The 22251-nt window shown below is 51.5% G+C and overlaps 1 protein-coding gene across 3 annotated transcripts in view; it reads left to right on the forward strand.

Annotated features, from left to right (window-relative positions):
• The window catches only part of LOC122376485 (protein argonaute-2-like), a 40422-nt gene extending 18457 nt beyond the window's left edge, over positions 1-21965 (forward strand). For 2 of the 3 annotated variants that reach the window (XM_043356368.1, XM_043356369.1), the window contains exons 2-13: positions 3491-3640; positions 11774-11924; positions 12201-12637; positions 13231-13601; positions 13810-14058; positions 14331-14525; positions 14936-15059; positions 16354-16520; positions 16737-16889; positions 17153-17515; positions 19731-19930; positions 20327-21965. In XM_043356368.1, coding sequence (XP_043212303.1) covers positions 3491-3640; positions 11774-11924; positions 12201-12637; positions 13231-13601; positions 13810-14058; positions 14331-14525; positions 14936-15059; positions 16354-16520; positions 16737-16889; positions 17153-17515; positions 19731-19930; positions 20327-20462 — 2696 coding nt within the window. In that variant the 3' untranslated portion in view covers positions 20463-21965. Of the gene's footprint in view, positions 1-3490; positions 3641-3703; positions 3733-11773; positions 11925-12200; positions 12638-13230; positions 13602-13809; positions 14059-14330; positions 14526-14935; positions 15060-16353; positions 16521-16736; positions 16890-17152; positions 17516-19730; positions 19931-20326 lie in introns of those variants that run through there. The other variant, XM_043356370.1, reaches the window with a different exon arrangement.
• The last annotated feature ends 286 nt before the right edge of the window (positions 21966-22251 follow it).

Below are 22251 nucleotides of genomic sequence, written 5' to 3' on the forward strand. Positions count from 1 at the left end.
CAATGCCATTCCACGTAAAGGTTGCTGGACAGGTCAACGTGTTATCACGGACGATAAGGATTGTGTGGGGATACTTAGGACAAAAAGTTAACGTAATCGTCGTAAAATAACTCTTAGCAGAGGACATACAAGATGACTCACTTGAATATAAGGAAGAAGCTCTTGAGCATATTAAAAAGAAACAATGTTCAAAACTTCAGCGACCAAAAATCTTATCACCGACTGGAATACGATAAAAAAGAATGGCATGCCATATAGGGGATTGTATCGAGAATATTGCAGCGGTCATGCAAAGTAAACATCCTGTTGAGGTGATGGACCTATGGGTGGTCTTCAAGGGAGGTGCACGTGGTGCACCCTACTTCATCGAGCCCGGATAAAACGAGCACCTCTGGTAAATACATCCACACTCTGGCAGACTCACGTGGAGTCGTCGGAAGAGAGGATCACTGACGGTCCAGATCACGTCTTACGAGGACTCTGTCCGTGCTGGTACTGCAGTGAGGACGACATGTTATTGTGTAGGGCACCTCCACCTGAGATGAACCAAAAACTTCTGGTCCTTCAACTCCGCCGATTTAAATCCGACCAAATTCTTTATATGGAGCGTTTTTTGGTAGAAGTTTAATGAACAACTTATCATCAGTAAAAACGGTCTTCAGTGCAAGGTACGAAGCTGATGGGCGATCATGGACAAGCAGGAGGCTGCACGTGCATGCGCGTGCTTTTGGACCCGCCTTGAGAAGGTCATCGACGCGAAGGGCGGTCAAATAGGATGAGGGATAGGTAAAAGGTGACCGATTGATGGGATGTTGTTAAAATAGTGCTTGGAGCTATATTTTTAAATTCATGACCAAATAATCCCGTTTGATATTTATTCCCGATTATGCTGCCCCACCCTGTATTTTGATTTTCAGGTCAAGGTCAGGTCATCACAGGTCACGAAAATATTATATCATGCGTCAGTCACGTGAGTGTGACACATGTTTTATGGTCCATTTAGGCCAAAGATTTCGAATTTGATGTCTTCTGTGTCATTCGAGGTCATTTTGAGTCGAATTTAGCTTAGGTCAGGTCACTTTCAGGTCAAAAAATGCCAAATTTTGAAGTTTGAATTTTTCAACAGAAAAGGTGTCTATTGGATGCAGTTTGAGCTCAGGAACACGATGGTGCTATTTATATTGGCGTACGATGTCAAATACGTGCTGAAAAATTGATTTGAAAAATTAATAATTGTGAATTTTTTTGCAATAATGCGTATAACTTGGCCATTTTTGAAGATATTTAGCTAAAACTTGCTAGAGTTAGTCATAATAACGCGTTCTATCACATATATTCCGGTTTTTTCGAAAAGTCAAAAACTTTTTGAAAAAAGTAAAAATGTAAATTTTGAATCTTATTATATAAAATTTTCAAAATTTCGAAAATCCGAGATAGCAGTTTGATAGCGCAGTCTATTTTGAGCCCTCTCATGCAAAGAAATTGGAGCTAGCTTAAAAACTGAGCCCTTGGGAGCGATTGCCGTGGTTCAATGTTTTGCGTCGAAATCGGCCGAACATGACGTCACTCTGACGTCATTTCCGGCCGACCTATGGTAGCTACGAAGTTCAAATTTTGACACAAGGTGTCAAATTGATGCGGCCGAAGGTACTGAAACTTTGGCGTCCATACGTCAGGCGGTTTGGAAGTTATTGCAGAAAAACGGGAGGAGGGCTATAAATAGCCCCCCCCCCCCCAGTGGGGCGCGGGTTAAAACATTTTATTTTATGATCTTTTATCATAGTTTAAACAATTTTAGCAAAACATTTATGGATAATTTTGAGCACAGTTCTTCACAAGAGTGCCAAGTCAAAAAGGTTTGATGGCCTGTTACTCTAATTGACATGTTATTAACTGAACTCATGGTTCACTGGCTGTTCTTTGGGAGCTTCAGTCAGAGATAATAAGGCCTCTCCCATGGTTTGTTATCAATTTCTTTTGGATTATAGATACATGCTGTTTGTCTTGTGGATCCAATGTGTCCCAATGCCCAACCTTCCATTTCCACTGGGATCATAGGTCCACCATTCAGGTCTGTGCTTATGTCCTAACTCCTAACCTAACATGCATTTGCCATTATCAGACATGTGCAAATGGCATTGATGTCTCATCTTATAACCATCGCCAGGCCAGGGGTGTTTGAACACACATCCGCCTCCGGTTTTTCGTTTTTTTGGCACACCTGTTCATACGTCACCGGGTCACTTCAAGTGACCTCACCTCAGAAAAAGTATGAATACTCATCATATCTACACCAACTGAACAATCGTCTTGAACCTTTCAGTGGTTGATAAGTGACAGTATGTACAAAATGTTTATCTTGGAATTTTGATGTTAGTGACCTAAGGTGGGAGAAAATTGAAAAGAGCGTCTTTTGGATGAACGTCATTCCAAACACTATAACATCAAGTTACAGGTATGCTTGACCAGCGGATTAGAAAAATAGCACCAGTGACCTCTCCTATGTCCCTGAGGTCATATCAGGTCATGAAAGGTCCCCAGCAGTTTTTTTTCTACAATAACTTTTGATAGAGGCATGCTATAGCGATGTCAACACCTCCGATGTGTTCAGCTAGATACGAATTGACCGATATGCAACATGACCCTTTCCAGTCTGGTCATGCAAGGGTCAATTTTTCAAAATGACCCTTCAAAGTCATCTAATAGTTCATTCGACGCGTCTCGACGAGAGGAACACGATGCTGGCAAAAGTAATGTCACAGCTCTATTGAGTCAAAAGCTATTACCATTTTTTTCGTGAATACTGCTACTTTTAGAGTTTTTGCCCTGTGGAGGCTAAACCGTTAGCTGAGGTCAAGTCTGAGAACAATACTAGTAAAGGTCTGTAAAAGGGCCATCGAATGCGCTTTTCCGCGGCACTATCGCTCTTTTGGTTCCCGAATCAGCCATTGGCAGGTCCCAAAATTGTTGAAATGGACTAAATTTGACCTTTGATAACCTCTTGCGACCTGACCTTTGACCTGACCTAAAAACGACCAAAATGTTTCCATCATTTTTTTTTTTTTGACGCACTTTCGAATGCCGCTTACCTTGTGTCGCTACGTGGACCAGGAGCCGAGTTAGACGGGGGGGGGGGGTTCAGACACCCCCGGCCCGATGTGGAAGTCGCGGAGCACCGGCCCGACGCCGATTAATATGTTTTTACTTTTGAGCGCCCATTCTTGGCTGGGAGTGTATGGTGAGGTCTTCCTTTCAATGTCAATAATGCTCAGTTGAGGCATATCCCACAGGGCCCACCAATGTGTGTGCTAACTCTGTCCACTCAGTCGAATTGTGTGTTCCCCATGTGCCTGGCTGCTGGCCTCTATGTCTAATTGTGCATTCCCTGCCTGTCCAGCACTGGCCACTGTGTCTGATTGTGTGCTCACTGCAGCTCATGTGCCTGGCACCTGGTCCCCCATGTCTGACGGCTGTGTATCCGTGTTTTCAGCTGGCCAGCCCGGGCAGACGGCGCTGCCCGCGGCCGGCTCGGTGGGACCGCCGGCCGGAATGACTCCCGTCACACTGCTGCACGCCGCCGGCAGCAGCGCCCCATCCGCGGTAGCGCCGACCGCACCGGCCCTCCTGGCCGACATGCCCAGTGAGTAGCACCGAGTCCTCACATCCCCTCCTGGCCGACATGCCCAGTGAGAAGTCTGCCGACCGCACCGGCCCTCCTGGCCGACATGCCCAGTGAGTATCCCAGAGTCCTCATATCCCCTCCTGGCCGACATGCCTAGTGAGTAGCACCGAGCCTGAGCCATGCACTGGCCCCTGGCCGACATGTTCAGCCCTCCCCGAGCCCTCCGGGCTCCGACCGCACTGAACCTCTTGGTCCATGCCCAGTGAGTATCACTGGACGCTCATTGAGTAGCCCTGGACGCCCAGCGAGTTGCCCCGAGCTCGATATGCCCTGTGAGTAGTCCGCCGATCGCACCTGTCCTGTGAGTAGTCTCCTGAATCAGCGCGTCACCACACTGCCCTCACAACGGAACGGTGATGGATGATGTGTTCGTGTTGCGATCAGAATTGTAGTCCCGTGGTTAGCAACCTTCAAAAGAACGTAAGCAGACATCAAACTTTAATTTCACTACGTGTCTTTCCTGACAATGAACACACTTGCCTCATTTTTTTTTTTTACGAGAACGAAGAAGCATGCTAGAAGATGAGTCAGCGCGGTATACTTCATGACATTACATGATAAGCACATTTGAAATGGTTAAAAGAACTTCCTAAGATATGCACTATGCAGCAAACAGCTGTTGCGTTTGTCCTCGTATTTGCGGCGGCCGCGAGCCGTTATTCATCAGCTGACTGCTTTGAGGAGGTGTTTGTCTCGTCCCGCCGGCCGGCACGTGCGTGCAGCCCGGTCGGTGTCTGGGGTCACCGCTCGACCGTACGGTGGGGGTGGGGAAGGGGAGGGGGTGCGCGCGTCGAACTGGTTCTTCCCGCTCCGTTCTGCGTTAGGCAGCCGGTCGTACGGGTTTGGGCCGTTTGCACCCGGTCGCAGACATTGCATATGAGCAGACAGGGAACTAACTACGGTCTTCTAATGCATGTCATACATTATGTATGCCGTATATGCATCTGGATACGCCAGTCTGCAATGGTCAGCTGATTTGCCTCCCTTCCTCTCCATCCTAACAATAGGGTTGGGACCTATCTGCATGCTCTGTATGTTTTGGTAAAATAAAAAAGCTCAGAATTTTTAATGATTTAATTTAAAATCACTTTGTTAAAAAAAATGCCTAGTTAGTTCAGAAATTAATTATTTGTGGCTGAAAACAACTTGCTTCTGATTGGTCGGGCTAATCATGACGTCACATGTAGGTATATAACTGTCTGTATATTTGGCGCAGTTGAGACATACATTTTCTATGTATTTTCCTATGGTAAATCGGAGTGATTGGTCGTGTTTTCAGTGTCTCTTTATTTTGCGCTGGTATTGCGTGGCTAAGAAGTTTTATCAAGAATGGCATATACTAAAATGTTCCTTTTATAATGGAGCTTCAATATCTGTGAGTTTTATTGGCAAGCGAAAACTGATTTCGCTGTTATTTTATCTGGAAATTACTCATTTTTTAGGTCAATATTCAAAATATTTTAGGGGAACAAGTTGGCACTTTTCTTGATTTTTGCACTCAAATCGCGTGCGATTCAACTGTATTGGAACTTGCAAAGAAGCTTGGTGATTAATTAACTGTTGTTATGGCACTGTTTGCAAAGCATGGATAATGAAACTCTGCCAAAGACTTAGCTACATAGCAATGCCTCAAGTAATACGCAGGAGGGACAGAATTCAGAGTCCGATCGAGAAGAATCGGTGCAAATGCTACGAAGACCAGGCAGCTCTGATACAATAGCTAGTCGTCTCACTACTCTCACTCCATTAGATCAGCTGATTCCTGACAGCACCGACTCGGATGCAAAGATGGAGCTCATCTTCCAAGCCAGAAACCAGTTCTTTGATGGAAGATGTGATGCTGCCTCTGTCTCTGCTTTGTTGGCCACTTTGGACGGGGCGGAGCTCCGCTCCTTGCGTGAGCGGTTATTCGCCTGTCATCCAGAATTGTTCCTTCGTTTGCTGGCCGTGCCCTGATTAGGTGCAATACGGGGAGCTGTAATCAGGGAAGTAACTTTCCATATGAAAGGGGTGCAGGTGCACCCCCGTCCCCCATCCACTAGAAGTGCACCCCCATAGGCTAAGCGGCGCCCAACACGCCGCCCCACACGATTAGCTCTAGAGCAGATGGCGAGGGTGATTTCTCGGCTACATTCCATCTCGGCGTCGTGATGCTTGTGGGCTTGGAAAGCGTCCAGTCGTATGTAGGGTAGTGTAGGGGTAGGGTTGAGTTCAATAAGGTCCTTACATTTGAAAGGTTTGAACAACCCGCAATCAGCACAACATTCCACAAGTTAAATAAAAAACTACCAAACTCCGCCCAACTAATATTAATAAACATTACAGCCAAACTAATGGCCTAAATAAAAATATATCTCAAATCCTAACAGTTATCGCGGGTGATGGCGCCATGAGTTGCTATTATCCAAAACAGATGCAAATAAACATGTTTGTATGTCCTATGTATGTTTGTTTTAAAAACGTTGCAGCGGCGCTGGGAACTGCAGTCTTAGATCTGGGTATGTTTGGCATCTGCAACTCTTCATATACACATTAACCCTATTTCGGACGGGGAGACCTTTCAGGATTTTCTTGTACAATTGCCAAACGCCGCGAGACATTCAGCTCATATTTGGTGACTTTTCCTAAATGCTCATTGCGCACATCTCAGCAAAAAAAAAAAAAAAATGCCGGGTCAGGTCAGGTCAGGTAACCAGAGCAGGTTTGTTGACCCCACCTCAGAAAAGTTTGCAAACACGTCAGAGCTTGAGTTTTTCACGAAGTTATTTCCTCTCAAGTCTTCAAAACAGTACCTGCAGTATGTGTCGTTTGTATATCTCAGAATTTTTGATCTGTGACCTGAGGTTAGGTCAGAGTCGTGACCTTTACATTGCAAGCCTATGGAAAAGTATTGAAATGCGACCTGCACCTCGAGTAAACGAGTCAAAACCACCCAATTCTTTAAGAATTATGACAAATTATCTTATCTGTAATGATCCAGGTGCCATTTACTGACAGGGACACCGGAGAGTGTTATCTGAGCCGAGATCATGTGAGGTGATATCTATCATACATCAATGCTCACAATACTTACAATATTGACAATGCTTTTGCTTACAACACTTACAATACTTACGATGAGACCAGCAAGCACTCTGCCGTTACAGTTCTAACTTCTGTTTCGAAAAACGACGTTACACACATTCGCTGCCAGCATAACATGTATTGTTTGACAGTAACAAAATACAATTGACATCTGAACCCCAAACGGACCGCCATCCACTCAAATTTTATAACCCTGACCGGTCAGGGGGCGAATGGAGGTCATTTCCTGGGCATTACACTCAGCCCTTGCACAAAATATCTCACCTCACAGTGATCATTACAACAATAGCACCGACTTGATAGTGGATTTCAAAGTACTTGCATCAGCTCTTCCTGCTATTGCAGACGATCATCTCCTCAGGGTAATGTTGTTCGGGACATGAACGAAGATCGTTTTCGGAGTTTCATAAGTGCTACTGCAACAGCCTGGCACAAAACAGGACTTGTACGCTCTTCTCTGCACTTTGCCCTTCAGTATATCACAAAAGAATTGTTTAGAATCCATCTTACGCTTCTTTCACAGTCTCCCTTGCCACCGTAGGGCGTAGATAGATTGCTGTTGCTGGTAAGTTAGGCACGGTAGATAGAAATTACCTCGGTTCTCAACGCCTTAAGTTATTTTCATAAAAAAAAGAACAAATAAATGATCAATAAGATGACAGGAATGTAAACATTTTAATCGTAAAGTAGTCCAAATATTGGAATGAGCTTTTGCTTTTCAGCATCCTCCGATTCATCATCTTTATCATTTGAAAATTCGAGGTACATAAAATGTTTATCACGCGCTCATGTTAAGTGAGAATATAGTACACGGCAGGCACATCAATTTTTGACACTGAACATTTCATCCGTAGATGTTTTAGCATAATTTAAAGTTAAAAAGAGCGCGAATGGCAGAGTGAAGCAAACAACATCTTTCACCCATTGATACCAGTATAACGCCTTTTGGGGCGACTAACGGAGCGAGCGAGAGGGTGGGCCTTGCACGTGCGAAATTGCGAGGGGGTACCTCCAACTGACTTGTGCACGGCACCCTACTAACCGGTCTCTAGCGATGTGCCAAATTTGAGCACAATCGGCCCAGCCGTTCTCGAGATCTGGAAGCGGCACCCTGCACGTGCGCACGTGCAAAATGGGGCCCAACTGACTTTTGCACGGCACCCTACTAACCGGTCCCTAACCATGTGCCAAATTTGAGCGCCATCGGTCCAGCCGTTCTCGAGATCTGGAATCGACCCCTGCACGTGCGCACGTGCAGCAGCGCCCCAACTCTGGCACATGGATATGCAGTGCCTAGTGGGTGCCTACCTACATGCCGACTTTCAGCGCAATCGGCCAAGTAGTTACCGAGATATTGCAACAATTACAAAACGGACACCTCTTCGTTTTGCACGTGGCACGTGCATAAGGGGTCACCCACATGCATCGGGAATAGTCCAATACTTGGAAGAAGGAATGAAGCTACCCTACAAAAATTACCGCATGTAAATCGGTCAAGTGGTTGCTGAGATATAAGCCTCGCAAAAGCGTGACCACGGCCGGCCGGCCGGCCGGCCGCTCATACTCAGAAATTTCCGTTAATCTAAGGAAAGACTACGCTCGCTTCGCTCGCTCCGTAATAACATGTAATCTGTGGTGCGCCAGATGCGCCATTATTTGTCAACCGCAGAAGGTGACATGTGACGTAACAGCATCAAGAGCATCTTTTTTCAAGAACTTTTCAAAACATGTTTCCTATCTTTCTTCCCCCATTTCTCTCAGCTTATTGATTTTATGAGGCAATGGTATGCACCATAAATTCTGTGAAAATAGTTTGATCATTTTCATGCATTCTTAAAAAATCGAGTTCCCAACCCCATTGCAACAACGCATGTTCAAAATTGGTAAATCACCTAGAATATAATACTGGCCGTCGTGTGTATGTGGCTGCTGGTTGTGCCGTCTTGCCTCCAGACCGCTACATCTGTGTCGGTCAGTTCCAAATCTCGTCTACGTGTGCACTCGGCCTAACACTACCAGTCTGTTACCTGCACTGACCTACCGTAAAACGGGGCTATAAGGGACATTGGGGTTATAGGGGACAAATTTCGGGAAAAAGTTTAGAGGGATCTTGGTAATACAGCGAACGAGAAACAAAAGAAAATAGATATATAATATGAAACACTGATGTGTGGACATGCATGCCACATCACCATTTCCAAGATGCTTGTTGTTGTTCTCATGCTATGAGCTTTTGAAAAAAGTGCCAAATTCGCAAGAAAATTGTGACCCCCAAAACTTTGTTTGTGGAAACAAAACCACGGACTGTGGGATCTTCACAAAGTTATAGTCAATGACCACATATATCCTGAAGATGCCTATGAAATTACATCCATGTACCCTCCTTGCCTCATCCTCATTTCCGCTTTTTTCTGTTTCAGGTAGATTTTGATGTCAAAACGGGGCTTTAAGGGACACCGATATGGTACGTCATTATCAGTCAAAGCGAGGAGTTAAAAGGAGGAAAACATATTCCAAAGATGAAATCATGAAAGCCGTGGATGAAGTGAACAGAGGGATGCCTTTCAGGGTGGCTGAGCAGCAGTTTGGGATCCCAAAAAGTGTCATATATAGGCACAAGAAGGCACCTGCTACCCGAAAACCTGGCCATCCCACATTCCTTGGAGAGGATGTTGAGAAGATGTTGGTGAAACGTCTTGTCACATGTTCTGAGTGGGGCTATCCAATGGACTCTTGGGACCTGCGTCTGATCGTCAAAGGCTATTTGGACAGGCGAGGTGTTACAACGAAGTTGTTCAAGGACAACCTGCCTGGCAAAGATTGGGTCTGGTCATTCCTCTATCGCCACCAAGAACAGCTGAGGCCCCGCCTTTGTGAAAACATCAAGCGGGCAAGAGCTGGGGTGACAATAGAAGCAGTCAACAGCTTCTTTGACAACATAACAGAAGTGACCTCAGATGTTCCGCCCTCAAACATCATGAATTATGACGAAACAAATCTAGCTGACGACCCGGGCAGGAAAAAGGTGATTGTGAAAAAAGGATGCAAACATCCCGAACGAGTCATGAACTCATCAAAGTCGTCAGTCTCTGTCATGTATGCTGCATGTGCAGATGGACATGTCTTGCCACCTTATGTGGTGTACAAGGCACTGAACATGTATGGCAGCTGGACAGAAGGTGGGCCGCGAGGGGCACGATACAATCGGACCTCTTCTGGATGGTTTGACATGTACTGCTTCACAGACTGGTTTGTCAAGCTGGCCCTGCCTCACTTGGCATCAAAGCCTGGAAAAAGGTCCTCATCGGTGATAACCTTAGCTCTCACCTGTCCGCGGAGGTCATCAGGCTTTGTGAGGAAAACGACATCCACTTTGTGTTCCTGCCATCAAATTCAACGCATCTGATGCAGCCTCTCGATGTGGCTTTCTTTCGCCCAATGAAGCAAGCATGGCGTGGCATCCTGGAGAGATGGAAGAAGGGTGCTGGCAGCCTGTCTTCCACGATACCTAAGGATGTATTCCCTCGCCTGCTGAAGGACCTCACCAACAAAATCCAGGAACGACAGTCCTGCAACATCATATCTGGATTCAGGGAGTGTGGTCTAGTACCCCTGAACAGGGCTAAGGTCATCAGCAAACTCCCCAAGGAACCACAACAGGGAGATGATGCAAATGAAGAACAGCAAGGCGAGATGGACAGAAGTCTTGTTGACCTCCTGAAAGACATGAGGCATGGCACAGAAGCACCAAAACGGAAAAAAAGAAGGCGAGTGGACGTTGAACCTGGCAAAAGCGTAACTGGTGCCGATCTTCAAACAGAGGGAAGTCCTCAACCTTCTCCTCCTGTGCCTGGATCATGTGACATCCAGCAGCCAGGTCCCTCTGGAATTCAAAGTACATCAAGTGCAGCAAGCATGAAGACGTCATGGGAAGATGCTGAGAACATGAATGATTCAGACAGTGAAGGGAGCATCCATATCAGTGTCATACTCGATTCTGAATCCTCTGAACCGGATGGGCCTGAACCTGACCCCTCTGCTGAAGAAGAAGAGCCAGGAGTAAAGGAAACTGAGCAGCAAAATGAACATGTGAGCTGTGGTGACTTTGTGTTGGTGGCATATGATGGCCAGCTGTACCCAGGCCTGGTTGAGGAAATGGGTACTGAAGGATGCAAGGTGAGTGCAATGGAAGCAAGTGGAGGAAACTGGAAATGGCCAAAGACAGAGGATGTCCTGTGGTACCCCCTCTCGGACATTGTGCAAAAGATCCAAGAACCCAAATACCTCACCAGGGGAATCATGGAAATCAAGGAGCTCAAGGAATACAATGAGTGAGCTGATATCAAACACCTCCAGCTCCAAGGAGCTGCCAGAGACCCTCTGAAGTTTTCTGGTGGATGGTGTTCTGGAGTTCAGAATGGCAGGAGAATGCCTCGTTATCAAGTGGTTGTACTCATATCATTTGTGTTTTGATAATAACACATTATTATGTTTCCATATTTGAGTTTCCTTCATGGTATTTGTGTTGAAAAGGGAAGTTACCTTTTCCGTCTTCCATTGGAAAATTTGATGGATGCCAATCCATTGTATGTGCATTTAAAAAACAAATATTTTGCACAGGAAAGCAGTTGACATTTTTAAAAACATAGTCTGTGTCCCTTAAAGCCCATTTGATGGTGCTACTAGAGTTTAAAAGGCCATAACAGTGCTCGTCCCTTATAACCCCGGTGCGGGGCTATAAGGGACAAGCGACAAAAATAAAAAAAATCATACATCTATGATACCAATAAAATGCATATTACGCCAAAAGACAGACCTAGTCAAGACCTGAAAAGTGGCAAAGTTTGAAGCCTGTGTCAGCAATAACCTTTGAATGACAGGTTGTCAAAGTCAAAACCTGTCCCTTATAGCCCCGTTTTACGGTACCCACCCTGACAGTGGCCTCTTGTTTCACTACTGACCCCATGAGGACCGCGCCTCAGCTAACCGATCCCTGTGCCGTTTCAGTCTTCTCGGCCCCGCGGCGGCCGAATCTGGGCCGGGAGGGCCGCAGCATCCAGCTGCGAGCCAACCACTTCCAGATCAGCATGCCGCGCGGCTTCGTCAACCACTACGTCATCGGTATCCAGCCCGACAAGTGTCCCAGGAAGGTGAATAGGTGCGTACCGGTCACTGGGGTCGGCTAGCCGTGCTGGGGAGAGAAGGGCAGGGTCGTTAAGAGACCAGCCGAGTGGTGGATGGTTATTCGTAGAGCTATTCCCATTCGTTCTTAAAACTCCGTCTGGCCGTTTGTGGTCGGATGTGGGTGATTGCTTCGTTTCGCTGGCCGTTTTTTTTTTTGTGTGTTCGATGGCTTCGATATGCAGTAGTCGTAGTGAATGTGCCACTGTTCGGAGTCCCCCCGTCTGACATCCTCCCTTCTCTCCCACACCAGGGACATCATCGAGACGATGGTGACATCGTACGCCAAGATCTTCAGTACGATGAAGCCCGTGTTTGACGGCCGCAGCAACATGTACACGCGCGACCCCCTCCCCATCGGCAAGGACAAGATGGACCTGGAGGTGACGCTGCCGGGCGAGGCCAAGGACCGCGTGTTCCACGTGTCGATCCGATGGGAGGCGCAGGTGTCCCTGTACGAGCTGGAGGAGGCGCTGGAGGGCCGGCAGCGCGCCATCCCCACGGACGCCGTGCAGGCGCTGGACGTGGTGATGCGCCACCTGCCGTCCATGAAGTACACGCCCGTGGGCCGGTCGTTCTTCTCGGCGCCCGAGGGCTACTACCACCCGCTGGGCGGCGGCCGGGAGGTGTGGTTCGGCTTCCACCAATCGGTCCGGCCCAGCCAGTGGAAAATGATGCTCAACATCGATGGTAAGTGGGGCTTGAGGACGGGGTCAGTGTCTCTTTGGTTGGTATTTGCCCGAAAACTCTAATGGATGCTATGCGTGCTTCAGTCAATCATTTCTCTCTTGAGCGCTGATTTTGTTTTAATTTTTGGTCCGCACTGTTAAGCTAAATTTCTAGCGCGTTTCTGGTGGTAGCGCTTTTGGTTTCGGAATCCCGTCACCGCTGCTGCCCGTGCGCGTGCAGTACAATGCTGGAATTGTGAATTTTGGTCCTGGTTCCGGAGAATAAAATCTGTTCCGGAGAATCGGCCAGCTTTTAGAACACTCAACAGGACAATCATATATGTTTGGCCTACTAAATGTGACAGTCGATAAAATGTGTTCGCTCACTGCTATAAATGTATGTTATAGGCGTAATAATTTCTTTACATAGGCTGGAAATTTCAGATATTTCAGGTGCCGGAGTATAAATTTGTAAAGAAGCACAAAAACGTTTTGACCCGACTGGGACCAGCAAAGGGCCTTATTTCCAACACTGGTGCAGTACGACAGATTGTTGCTCTTACTTACATGATAGTACGTACCCCATCGCTGACCGTCGCCTCTGATCCATTCCAGTGTCTGCCACGGCCTTCTACAAATCGCAGGCAGTGGTGGACTTCATGTGCGAGGTCCTCGACATTCGTGAGGTCAGCGAGCAGCGAAAGCCGCTCACTGACTCCCAGCGCGTCAAATTCACCAAGGAGATCCGTGGCCTCAAGATCGAGATCACGCACTGCGGCTCGATGCGGCGCAAGTACCGCGTGTGCAACGTGACCCGCCGGCCGGCGCAGATGCAGTCGTTCCCTCTGCAGCTGGAGAATGGTCAGACGGTGGAGTGTACGGTGGCCAAGTACTTCCTGGACAAGTACCGGATGAAGCTGCGCTTCCCGCACCTGCCCTGTCTGCAGGTCGGCCAGGAGCACAAACACACCTACCTGCCGCTGGAGGTGAGTGGTGAGGGCTGAGTAGTGGGGTAATTTATCATCTATGGTCTGATTGGTGCATAGTGCAGATCTGTGCGTGCCCTTCATTCGACTGTAGCCCATTAGGTACACTCTGATGTCTTTGATTGTCTCAACTTTTTACCTGTATTGTCTGGCGAGGGGTCAATATATCTGCCATTACGTCACTTTCACGCGTCCTTTCTCCCTCCAGGTGTGCACCATCGTGGCCGGCCAGCGCTGCATCAAGAAGCTGACCGACATGCAGACCTCGACCATGATCAAGGCGACGGCGCGCTCGGCGCCCGACCGCGAGCGCGAGATCAACACACTCATCAGGAAGGTGTGGGCCGACTTCAACACGGACCCGTACGTCCAGGAGTTTGGGCTCAACATCGAGCAGAAGATGATGGACGTGCGCGGCCGGGTGCTGCCGCCGCCGAGACTCCAGTACGGCGGACGGGTGAGTCAGGGACGGGTACAGGGTATCAGGGACGGGCACATAGTATCGGCCGTGGGACGTCTGTTGGAGACTGGAGTGCAAAACATCAGGGGCCAGTTCAGAACTTGCAGCCTACCTGTTGTACAGGCTGACTGGTGTTTTGCGGGCAGCGACTGTCAAATGGTCAATTTGATTATCCGCCGACCGGTGTCCGCAGGCTAAGCAGCAGGCGGTGCGGACTGACTGTAATGTTACGAGGAGTGACATTCATTGACTGTCTCCGCTCTCCACAGACCAAGCAGCAGGCGGTGCCGAACGCCGGCGTCTGGGATATGCGCGGTAAGCAGTTCTACAGCGGCGTCGAGATCCGCGTCTGGGCCATCGCCTGTTTCGCGCCGCAGCGGACCGTGAGCGAGAACGCGCTGAGGAACTTCACCCAGCAGCTGCAGAAGATCTCCACGGACGCCGGCATGCCCATCATCGGACAGGTGAGGCCGGTGAGGGGAGGGGGAGGAGCGGAGGAGAGAGGAAGGAGCGAAGGGAGAGAGGGAGGAGCGGAGGGAGAGAGGGATGAGTGGATGGGAGAGAAAGGGGAGGGGCTCTAAGACAGGCCTGAAGCCCAATTATAGGACAGTGGGCAGTCACAGTGGGACGGGACGAGATGGATTGGCCGACCGATAGACAGGGTGGTTCCGAAGTGGGGCAACCGGTTTGTGTTTTATCGCGTGGGCGGTTGAATTTCCTCGTTTTTCGTCCGTCCTTGTGCCATCGCCAACCACTTTTGGGCGTATTATGTAACAAACAGGTCGAACACCGGTCATTAACCGGCATCAAGGCCAAATGTCTATGAAAACACAGCGCAGAGCCAGTCACGAACCCTGTTCTCGCTCTGTTGCAGCCGTGTTTCTGCAAGTACGCCACGGGTCCTGACCAGGTGCAGCCCATGTTTGGCTACCTCAAGACCAACTTCCAGGGCCTGCAGCTGGTGGTCGTGGTGCTGCCCGGCAAGACGCCCGTCTACGGTACGTGCTGTCATCACACTGGCTCTGATTGCTTTGTTTTGATGGGTTAGGCTCTTTCGGTCCAATGAGACCATTTCAGAGCCGGGAGGATGATAGGATATCCCTCGCATGTGTAGGGGGGGGGGGGGTCGGATGGACCCCCCCATGGTTTTTCGCGAATAACTCGCGTAAAAAGCGGCCGATCGCAACGAAACTTTCAGTACCCTCGCATTGATCAATTTTACACTTACCCTGAAAATTTCATGACCCTGACCCAAATGACCTTTGACCTGTGACCTCTTTTCCGAGACCATGTTTGGCCGGAATCGCGATTTCGCGTATGTCGGCTCGCACTAGCCGCGTGTTTGCAAGCTTTTCGTGGTTTCAAACGTTCAAACATGTGATTTGATGTTACTCCCGTGTGTGTCAAGGTCACCTGAAGGTCAGGTCAGGTCATTGACCTTTGGTGACCTCGGGTGACCTCGGGTCACTTTTTCGAGTTTTACATGTTTCTAGGCTAGTTTTTGGAGCTGAATTCGAATTTAGCAACCATTTGAACATTTACGAAGTAGTTTTGGTGACTTCGTAACATGTTACGAAGCTGTCAGAGGCGGTTGACACGTACTACGAATACCCGTCACGACGCCTACTGGTTGACCTGACCTGACCTGACCCGACCTGGTCTAAATACTTCAAGACATCATCTGTGATCAAAACTAACACGATATTCGTGATCAGCACCCCGAAAAACCCCTTAGCAGCCACACTTTACGACTTTCTAACAGGTCCCGATTTTCCCGACTTTGGGTCATTGACCTGACCTGGAAGGTCAACCAATGACCTAGGACCTTAAAATTGGGTATCATCGGCTTCCTCTCGTCACGGGCAACACGCTCGTTTTTTCCGCGAAGCTCTTGCTCGATCAGGGGCCAAACGGCAAGGGGGGGGGGGTCCAACCGACCCCCCCCCCCCTACACATTAGAAGCTGGCAAACGCCGCACACATGCGAGGGATATAGGGGGAGACATTGGTCTGGGCAGGCAGCGGTGCCGCTCCAAGGGAGCAGCCCGCATAAGATAAAGTTGCCTGTCCAGCCCGGAGAGGGGTTGCGGCGTGGAGGAGAAGGATTTCAGTATCCTGAGGATAGAAGCACGGAACGGTGTGGCTCTGATTGCTGCTCTGTCAGTGTTTTAACGGAAGGACAATCTGTTGCGGCAGCAGTCAGTGGTCTCGACTCGTTCCGTGTCTGCTTCTGCCTGTGCCTAGTATGTTTTTATCGACTGCGCCCGCTGACCGTTTCGCTCCGCCCCTGCAGCCGAGGTGAAGAGAGTGGGCGACACGGTGCTCGGACTGGCCACGCAGTGTGTGCAGGCCAAGAACGTCAACAAGACGTCGCCGCAGACGCTCTCCAACCTCTGCCTCAAGATCAACGTCAAGCTGGGAGGCGTCAATAGCATCCTGGTGCCCAGCATCCGGCCCAAGGTAACAGCAACCGCAGCGGACGAGGCTGAAAAGCTGCAGTCGACGGACTACAAATAATCTACTTCGGTGAAGAGTTCAAACGTTTTCTGTGTTTTTAGCCTTGTTTTGGCCTCGTGTTATGGTGTAAATCCTGTGATAGTACTCCGCAACACTGTTGTTTCCTGTTGGTGCGATGCGTCCGGCCATCTCTTCTGACCCGAGTGTCTCTTTGTTCAGGTGTTTAACGAGCCGGTGATCTTCCTGGGCGCTGACGTGACGCACCCGCCGGCCGGCGACAACAAGAAGCCGTCGATCGCGGCCGTGGTGGGCTCCATGGACGGCCACCCGTCGCGGTACGCGGCCACCGTCCGCGTCCAGCAGCACAGACAGGTCAGTGGCAGAGGAGTCTGTCTGGTGACCACAGGCAGGTCTGAGGTCAACAACAGGGCCCAGCACCACAGCCAGGTCGGTTGCAGTGGTACAGGTAGGTCAGTGTCAGGGGGCTCGATGGCACGGCCACTCGTCGCGGTACACGGCCACCGTCCGGGCCAAGGAATATCAGCTGCGCTAATCTCGTTGGTTTTATCAGTTTAGTTCATGTTGAAGCCTGGCCCAGCCTCTGTCTGACCCTCCCTGGTCTGTGCCGTTCCCAGGAGGTGATTCAGGAGCTGAGCTACATGGTGCGCGAGCTGCTGGTGCAGTTCTTCAAGTCGACCCGCTTCAAGCCGAACCGCATCATCATGTACCGGGACGGCGTGTCCGAGGGCCAGTTCCAGCTGGTGCTGCAGCACGAGCTCACTGCCATCCGGGAGGCGTGCATGAAGCTCGAGCTCGACTACAAGCCGGGCATCACGTTCATCGTGGTGCAGAAGCGCCACCACACGCGCCTCTTCTGCTCCGACAAGAAGGAGCAGAGCGGCAAGAGCGGCAACATCCCGGCCGGCACCACTGTGGACTCTCATATCACCCATCCGACAGAGTTCGACTTCTATCTCTGCTCCCACCAGGGCATCCAGGTGCGTGGCCGGTCGGACGTCGGCTGCACTGGCGGATCCAGGCTTGCGTTTTGGGGGGGGGGGGGGGCAACTCATGCTGGAGCCAAACCTAGGGTACCCCCAAATCCTGTTTTCTCATCGGATTTAGGCCACTTATTTTTCGTCACAGCCCCGACACTATGATTTTTTTTTTTAACTAGAAAGAAAAATATATAAATGGTAGCCCACCCGACCCATGCCTTTATATTACTTTGTAAGCACTTACCATTGCTTTTGTCGACCAGTTAACCCGCTTCGAGTCAGTGCTTGGGTCCCTTTGCGGGCCGGGAGGTGGTAAAACACCCCCTGTCTAACTCGGCTCCTAGGCCACGCACTGATTGAACTATGTTTCATTATCGTTTGGGGGAGGGGGCAAACGGGCCACTTTAGACCTCTGGGAAGGTGGCATGGCCCTAAATGCCCCTCCCTGGATCCGCCAGTGTAAGAGACCATTGGAGCTGCAGTTGGGTACCTCAGACGTCAGGGTACGCCCTCAGATGTATAGGACTCGCATGGAGACCTCTTATGCTATAGTGGACTGAAAGGACCCAAAGGAGCCTGTCAAGGGCTCCCGGAGATAGACGTGGGCCCTCAGGAGCCCGCCAGAGCCCCCAATAAGGGATAAGTGAGGCATACCAAGTGCCTGCAATTGCATATTGCAAAAGCCATAACGCCTTTACAAATCAATATATTATGTATCAGTGGCAGATCCAAGGGGGGCCACATGGGTCATGACCCCCCTTGGTGCCCGGGGGCACCACAGGCGTGTCAGGGGCACCACCGGCCTAGCAGGGGCACCACCAGCCCGCCAGGGGCACCACAGGCCTAGCAAGTAGCAAGGGCACCACGGGCCTGTGAGGGGCCCCACAGGCTTGTCAGGGGCACCCCAGGTCTGTCAGGGACACCAGAGACCTGCCAGGGGCGCCGCCGGCCTCGCAGGGGCACCATGGGCCTGTCAAAGGGGCACCAGAGACCTAGTAGGGATACCACAGGCCTTACAGGGGCACCACCGGCCTTACAGGGGCACCTTGGGCCTGTCAGGGGCATCACAGTCCTGTCAGGGCCCAGGGGCACCAGCGGCCTAGCAGGGGCACCACAGGCCTGCCAGGGGTACCACCGGTCTAGCAGGGGCACCACCGGCCTCGCAGGGGCACCATGGGCTTGTCAGGGGCCCCACCGGCCTCGCAGTGGCACCACCGGCCTCGCAGGCATCACGGCATCACGCAGGTCGCAGGGGCACCTTGGGCCTGTCGGGGGCATCACGGGCCTGTTGGGGGCACTTAAGGCTTGTCAGGGGCACCACAGGCCTAGCAAGGGCACCACGGGCCTGTCAGGGGCACCTCAGGCTCCCGTGCTACCCCCCCCCCCCCCGGATCCGCCAGTGATGCCACACCACGCGAAACACCGCCAACTACCAGCTGCCGCGCCATAAACACGTGCCAACAACAGTCTTTTTTTGAAGGTCGACTCCGCTCGCGCAACTTTTGACTGACCCTCACTGCTACCATATTGCTTCCATGTTATGCTGTGGAAACTTTACTTCACCAAGTGGCTAAAAACCTCCATCAAGGTATATTTTCTTAGAATTTTTTTTTTTCTGACGTTTTGGGGGGGGGGGCAAACAGGCCACTTTAGGCCTTTGGGGGGGGGGGCCATGGCCCCCGTGGCCCCCCCCCCTGGATCCGCCAGTGCTGCTACCATATTGCTTCCATGTTATGCTGTGGAAACTTTACTTCACCAAGTGGCTAAAAACCTCCATCAAGGTATATTTTCTTAGAAATTTTTCTGACGTTTTGGGGGGGGGCCAAACAGGCCACTTTAGGCCTTTGGGGGGGGGGGGCCATGGCCCCCGTGCCCCCCCCCCCCCTGGATCCGCCAGTGGTCGGCTGGCGGGTTGTTAGGGTGGATCTGATGAGAGAAGCGGTTTCTTGACCTAAGCGAAAATTACGCAATTAGGTGGACGTTGCGACCACGTATAAATCACAATCTTGTTTTTCGTGCACCTTAGAAGAGACGACATTATGGGAACAAACTTTGGGACGGAAACCAACGAGTCCTTACTGTTGTTTTGCTTTTGTTTGTGATTCGGATGATTATACAGTAAACCCGTTGCCAGTAAACCTGGCAACGCTTCCATCCATATGGCCGGTGAAGCCGCCACCCCACCCTGACCGCCTCTCTCCCTGTCTCCACTCAGGGCACCTCTCGTCCGAGCCACTACCACGTGCTGTGGGACGACAACCGGTTCGACAGTGACGAGCTGCAGCAGCTGACCTACCAGCTGTGCCACACGTATGTGCGCTGCACGCGCTCGGTCAGCATCCCGGCGCCGGCCTACTACGCCCACCTGGTGGCCTTCCGGGCGCGCTACCACCTGGTCGAGAAGGAGCACGACAGGTCAGTGGACTAGAGAGAGGATGGGGGGGAGGGTCCGCTACCACCTGGTCGAGAAGGAGCACGACAGGTCAGTCGCCGCTCTTCCGCGGCAGCTGGACTGGGTAGGAGTGCTGCTGGGGGTTGATATGAGGGACTGATCAGTGGTTCATTCAAAATGTCACTGTGCGTACGTCAACATGACGTGCTCTTAGAGTTGCCTTTGCGACCTACAAGCGGGTAGCTTCTTGGAACATTTTTGTATCAATGGACAATCATGGAGTCGTGATAGGCCGCAACGCAGAAGCGGATATTGTTAAATGACTTGTGGTTGCTGCGTGACATCCCTTTCAGCGCTGTGATGGCACATGCCTTGCTCCCCCTGGCCAATCCCCTACTAACCTTCTGTTTCCATTTCAGCGACCCGACGTACCACTCGTCGTGCTCTGGCGAGGGCTCTCACCTGTCGGGCAACTCTGACGACCGCACGCCGTCTGCGATGGCGCGCGCCGTCACCGTCCACCAGGACACCAACCAGGTCATGTACTTCGCCTGAGCGCGCCGCCTCCGTCCGTGGCCGCGTCTGCGGGTGAGCGCGCGCCGGCGCCGACAGAGGCGCCATTCCGGGCGGCGGCGCGCGGCCGTCCCGCCGGCGGCGCGCGGGTGTGCGAGTGTGCCGAGTGCGAGTCCACGTCCGCGCAGGATGACGAGCCGGGTCGGCTCCGGTCCGGTCTGGCCCAGGGGGTGGTGTGTTTCGTCGCGACGCGCGCGTCCGTTCTCCGGTTTCCGTCCCCCGTTTCCGCGTCGCTCAGATCTGTCTTCCGGGTCTCTGAGAGCTCTGCCTGGGTTCGGCAGTGTCCATCCGAGCTCTTAAACACTCCTCAGCGTAGCACAGGCACATACTGTCCACAAACAACGTCCCATGTCATTTTTCCTCGTCCGTGCGCGAAGGTGTCCAATAACTTCCCCTTGCATCTCCCTGCCAACTCATCACGCCACATTCACCCAGCCACAGTTACCGTTCACCGGAGGGCCGTTTCGGCCGTGACCGGCCCGTGACCTTTCTGCCTCGCGGCGGGCGGCGCCGGTGCCGGGGGCCGGCCCGAGCCGGGCGCACGGACTGGGACCGCACACCACACCATGGCCTGAGATGGGAAGTGTACGCTCTTACTGCCAACGTCCGGCGCCCGGCCTGGACTGGTCCCGCGGCGCCGGCGGCACCATGCGCGCGTCCGCCGCGGCCGGGCGACGGCCGGCCGAAATTGACAGCTCTCATCACGTCGGTGGAAAGCTCGCATGCTAGGTATATCCTGCCTCACTGCAGTGGTCTCGTAACTCACATAACAGTGCTCTTGGGCGCGTCGTTGCCGCGGCTGGTGCGTTTTTCCTGCCCTCCCCCACAGCCCGCGCATAAAGCCAATAAGGAGTGTCTGTACCTGCCTAGCGGGCTGCTCCGCCGTTACCCGCAACCATAAGCGTGTCGCTCCGCAGCTCCGGAGCCGACACCGGCCACGGCCTTGTTGTCTATCATCATCAGTTCTATTTATGGCAAACCAAAGACTGCCGGCTCGCCATTTTACCGCGGGCACTGTCAGACTTTTTTGCTTTTTTAGAGGGGAAAGTAGTGGTGTTTTAATACGACCTATGTACAAGGTTCTTCGCCTAATAGTGGTGTGGTTTTCGCCGCGGGCGTGCCTCGCTCGCTGTCTCTTCCTTTGGTAGTGTGTATTAACGGTAGTGTTTCGGTAGACCGTCCAGTGGGCCGGCCAGTCTGCCCTCGGGCGGGCCGGCCAGAGCAGCCTCGACGGTAGGGTGTGGGCTGGGGGCCTGCGCGCGGGGCCGTCCGACGAGCCAAGTAGACGAGACTACCGTGGGTCGTGCTCCGGGATCGGCTGGTGTATGTGTGTATACGAGTGCGTGCGTGCATGGGCAGCGGCGGCGTTGTGAGCGGTGCCCGGTGCCGCAGACATATCTGAGCGGTGGGGATCTCAGCAGGCCGGCCGGCAGTGGCCGGGCCGACAGTCGGACAGCTCAATACAACTCACCCTGCCCGCCGACAGACAGTGTGTGTGACGATGGGGGTGGGGCGGCTGGGGAAGACTGACTGTGTTTAGGCGGAGGGGAGGGAGGGTAAATGGATCTGACAGGGACAAGCGACACATTGATTGCTATACCAGACCACCAGAAGTCAACCCCTACACTTCGCATCTCTCGACGCATGTGACGCTCTTGGACTGGTACAGCTACGTTCATGTCTTGCATATCAAAGAGGGCAGTTGGAATGAAGCTGATGACTTTTGATCTGGTTTACACTGACCTCCGGACCGGAGGTATCTTTAGTGGCA

The sequence above is a fragment of the Amphibalanus amphitrite genome, unplaced genomic scaffold, assembly GCF_019059575.1.
Source record: "Amphibalanus amphitrite isolate SeventyFive unplaced genomic scaffold, NRLGWU_Aamphi_draft 002162F_arrow, whole genome shotgun sequence".
Taxonomy (NCBI): Eukaryota; Metazoa; Arthropoda; class Thecostraca; order Balanomorpha; family Balanidae; genus Amphibalanus; species Amphibalanus amphitrite.